This window comes from Myotis lucifugus, unplaced genomic scaffold (assembly GCF_000147115.1).
Source record: "Myotis lucifugus unplaced genomic scaffold, Myoluc2.0 scaffold_1646, whole genome shotgun sequence".
Classification (NCBI taxonomy): domain Eukaryota; kingdom Metazoa; phylum Chordata; class Mammalia; order Chiroptera; family Vespertilionidae; genus Myotis; species Myotis lucifugus.
Genome location: NW_005872694.1, coordinates 1191 through 5094, shown reverse-complemented (window position 1 = coordinate 5094; position 3904 = coordinate 1191). Strand labels below are relative to the sequence as shown.

Sequence of the window (3904 nt, the reverse complement as noted above, 5' to 3'; positions counted from 1 at the left end):
CGGCATGGCAGCGCCTCTGCGGAGCATGTCCGATCCGACAGGACTTGACAAGGAAGTAAGGCTGCTGATGGTGGACGCGGCCCACGCTGCCGTTCTTGGTGAAACAGGCTTCGTCTCCCTTGAGCAGCCACGTGGCCCAGGGGTAGTTTCAGGGGAGGGGCGGGGGCAGCTGCGTCACTGCCCATAGAAGGAAAAGCAGCCCCTGCCCCAGCCGGCAGCCCAGCCAGTGGAGATGCTGCCGAGACCACGGGCCAGAGGGGCCGCTGGGGTGGGGCCGGCACCGGTGGCTGAGCCCTGACTGCCTTCCTGGGAGAGGCCCAGCCCACTCTTCCCTCTGGACTCTCACGGCTTAGCTGGCACAGACGGTTCTGTCTCTAACTCAGGCAGCCCCTGGTCTTGAGAGCCTTCCCTCTCGGCCTCTCCCTCCCCCTGATGGCCGCGAGGTCAGAGTTCAGGGACGCACGTGCTGAACTGGAGGGGCAGGTTGCACACATCGAGGCCTTTACTTGAGTGGATCGATGGCGAGTCGGCCCTGAGTCCTGTGTCCCGCGTCCTCCCCACACCCTCCTCTGGCGCCTGCGTCTCCTGCCTGGGACAGCCCCGGCCGCCCTTCACGTGGCTGACCAGTGTTCTCTAGGGGCTCCTGGTGGGTTTGTCTTGATCCACATCGGGCCCGGGGCTGGAGGCTTCACAGACGGTGGTGTCCTCAGTGGCGCCCGGCTCCTGTTTGTCCTGCTCTGACCTGGTTTGTTCTTTTAAACTGAAGTGAAATTCGCAGAAAGCAATGGCTTGGGGAGTGGTCTGGTGGCTGTCCAGTAGGTTCACAGTGCTGTGCAGCCACCAGCTCTGACTAGTCAGAGCATTTCCGTCACCCGACAGGCAGCCTCTCCCTCCGCCCGCCCTGCCCGGCCCATGGCCACCGCCTCTGCCGCTGGGCCTGTTCTGGGCATTTCATGTCGGGATCACACGGTGGGGCTGTTCCCTCGACATCACCGTGTCCGGTCTTCATGCTGCGGCCTGAGCGTCTGCAGGCTGCTCCTTTTTAGTGCGAACATCCCCCAGGATGAGCACACGTTTAGGAGTCCTTGGCCACGGATGGCTGCCGTGGGATGCTTCCCCTCGGCTGCTGTGAACGTGTGTGCACGACGTGTTTGAGTGCTGTCTTCACTTTGGGGTGTGGCCCTGGGAGTGGAATGGCCGGGTCACATGATGACGGTTTGCCATAGCAGCCACCCATGTTACCCCCCCCCCCCCGCAGGGCATGTGGGGAAGTTCTCTGCTTCTTACCAAGGCGCGTGGCCCCCCTTTTCTCAGCAGCCGTCCCAGCAGGTGTAACACGAAGTCCCCGAGCCTGGTGTGCGCTTCCCGAGTGGTGACCATTTGCTGGGCCATTTGATGCTTTTGGAGCAGCGTCTTCAAGTCCTTTCTCCGTTTCCCATGGGCTGTTTGTCTTCTTGTTGGTTTGCGAGAGTTCTTTCTGTCTGGATACCAGGCCCCGTCGCTGTGTGGCTTGTGAATGTTTCTCCCGTCCTGTGGGTGGTCCTCACCTCCTGGTCACGTCCTCTCGTTCATGCACCGTTTCCAGTTCTGATGGAGTCCAGTCTTGGGGCTTATGCTTTCGATGTCAGAACTTAGACCCGTTGCCACGTCCGCAGTCATGAGCACTTACCGTTTCCTCCTACGGTTTTGTGGGTTGGCCTGTGCTCAGCGCATGGGTCCCCTGGCGTTCACTTGCGGGCGCGTGAGGCAGAGGTCAGCTCATTCCTGTGGGGGCCCCGCACTGTGTGTGGAAGCGGCTGTTCTTCCCGGTTGAGTGGTGGGGGCGCCTTCGGCACTGACACTGGCTGCAGGTGTGTGTCTCGGGCTCTCGGGGCTCCTCCTGGCCTTGATGTCAGCACCCCCGTTTTGATGAGTTGCTTTTGAAATAATAAGTTTGGGGAGTGGGAGTTCTCCAGCTTTTCTCACTCAGTATGGTTTTGACTATTCTGGGTCCTCACAGTTGCATAGGAACTTGAGGGTTGGCTTTTCCATTTCGGGGGGTGGGGGGGACAGTGGAATCTCAGTGGATTGAACTGAATCTATAGGTCACTCGAGGGAGTTGCTGTGTCAACAACAGGTGGTCTCCGGCCACGGCCACGGGAGGTCCTCTCGTCACCGGCCTCTGTCTCGCAGCCGCATTTCCTGGTTTCCGGGACCAGCCCTCTGGCCTCCTTGGTGAAGTGACTCTGAGCTGTTCGTTCTGTCGGACGCTGTTGTAAATGGATTGTTTTCTGAATTCCCGTTTCAGGTTGTCACGTTGGTGTAGGAACACGGGTGCTCTTGGTGTGCGGTCGTGTTTTCTGTGCGCAGACTCGTGCCACCTGGGAGCAGGCAGCGTGGCCTCTTCCTTTCCCACTTGGCGCCTTTTCTCTCTCGCCTCGGCGCTCTGGCTGGCGCCTGCGTGCATTGCAGCGGCCGGGGAAGCGGGCAGCCTGTTCACCTCTGGTGCGGGCTGGCTGTGGGGTTCATGGTCGCCCTTCGCCCTGTGGGGAAAGGCCTCTCCTCTCTCTTCCTGGAGCATGCAGCACGAGGGAGTGTCGTGTCTGGGACTGGCGCCCACGGCGTCCGTGTCTCACTGTGCGGGGCGCCCCCTTTGCCGCCTAATTACTGTCATTGTGGGGCCCGGCTTGGTTGCTGATCTCATCAGCGTGTGCTCATCACAGGAAAGGAGAGAGCAGGTGCCCCCACAGACACCCCGTCGGGCTGGGCCCCCACTGCGCAGACCCAGGGCAGTGCTTCTCACGTTGTCCCTTTGTGTTAACAGCCGGATTCCGATTCCACCAAACACTCAACTCCTTCCAACAGCTCCAACCCCAGCGGCCCGCCAAGCCCCACCTCCCCCCACAGGAGCCAGCTCCCCCTTGAAGGCCTGGAGCCGCCGGCCTACGACGCCTGAAGCCACCGGCCACCACCTCGTCACCACGGGCCCAGGAGCCGCATGGCTCCGACGCCAGTGCCAAGACTGAGCTGACCCCCTAGTGTTGTCCACGGAGACGCAGAATGACTTGTAGATGAGGAGACGCAGAAAACTCTATTGTCACGTGACCGTTCATGCCACGCTGCTCAGGGCCGTGCACCTGACCCTTCGTCCCCACCAGACGGTGGGAAGGTGCCGGGCCCGCAAGGCCGCCGCTCAGACCCCGCAGCCCTGGCGCTCTGCTCGGCCGGACCGCCTGCTCCTCCCCAGAGCCGTCCTGGAGCTGGAGAAGGTAGGAAGCCGTGTCATCCAGCGTCTAGTCCTGAGGACAGGAGCACGGAGGTGCCGGGCCTTCCGTTCACTAGCCGTTGCGTCGTCTGCTGCAGAAGCCCTGCTGCTGACCTTGGACCATGGACACAGGCCTGCGAGGGACGCCGCCCGGCCTGGTCCCTTCCCGGTCACAACCACAAGTCACCAGTACCTACTACTGTGAAGTCGGCTGTGCTGTTTCCCACTCGCTTCCCAGCTCCCGCCTCCATGGAGCAGGTGTCCTGGTACAGCCAGGCCCCGCCCACCCGCCCGGTCCCCCCATGGAGCCGGGCCCCTCTGCACATCGCCCTCCCCAGCCTTTTTCACGCTCACCTCCTCGTGTCGCGTGCGTAGCCAGGTCTGTGGCCATCCCGGGAGAGGTCGAGTCCCTGGCCAGCGCACAGCGTCTCAGCCAGGACGTTGTTCCCGGCTGCCCGGCAGCTCCTGGGATGCTGTTGACGGCGAGCACTTCCTGAGGCGGCACAGTGTGCGGCTCCAGCGGGCCCGTGGGCACCAGCCCAGCAGCTGCCCGCCACCCACCCCTGGGCCTCTGCTGGGGCTGGCACCTGCTGGGGGTCTGGTTTTTACTTTTTTAATGTAAGTTGGAGTCTTTGTAATTATTGAATCACCGTGAGAACA

General features: G+C 62.1%; 1 protein-coding gene across 1 annotated transcript in view; it reads left to right on the top strand.

The window, feature by feature from the left end:
• The window catches only part of CDC42BPB (CDC42 binding protein kinase beta), a 44070-nt gene extending 41135 nt beyond the window's left edge, over window positions 1-2935 (top strand). The window contains exon 33 of the mRNA XM_014450013.2: window positions 2804-2935. Within this exon, the coding sequence (XP_014305499.2) occupies window positions 2804-2935 (132 nt within the window). The remainder of the gene's footprint in view (window positions 1-2803) is intronic.
• Window positions 2936-3904: the final 969 nt, after the last annotated feature.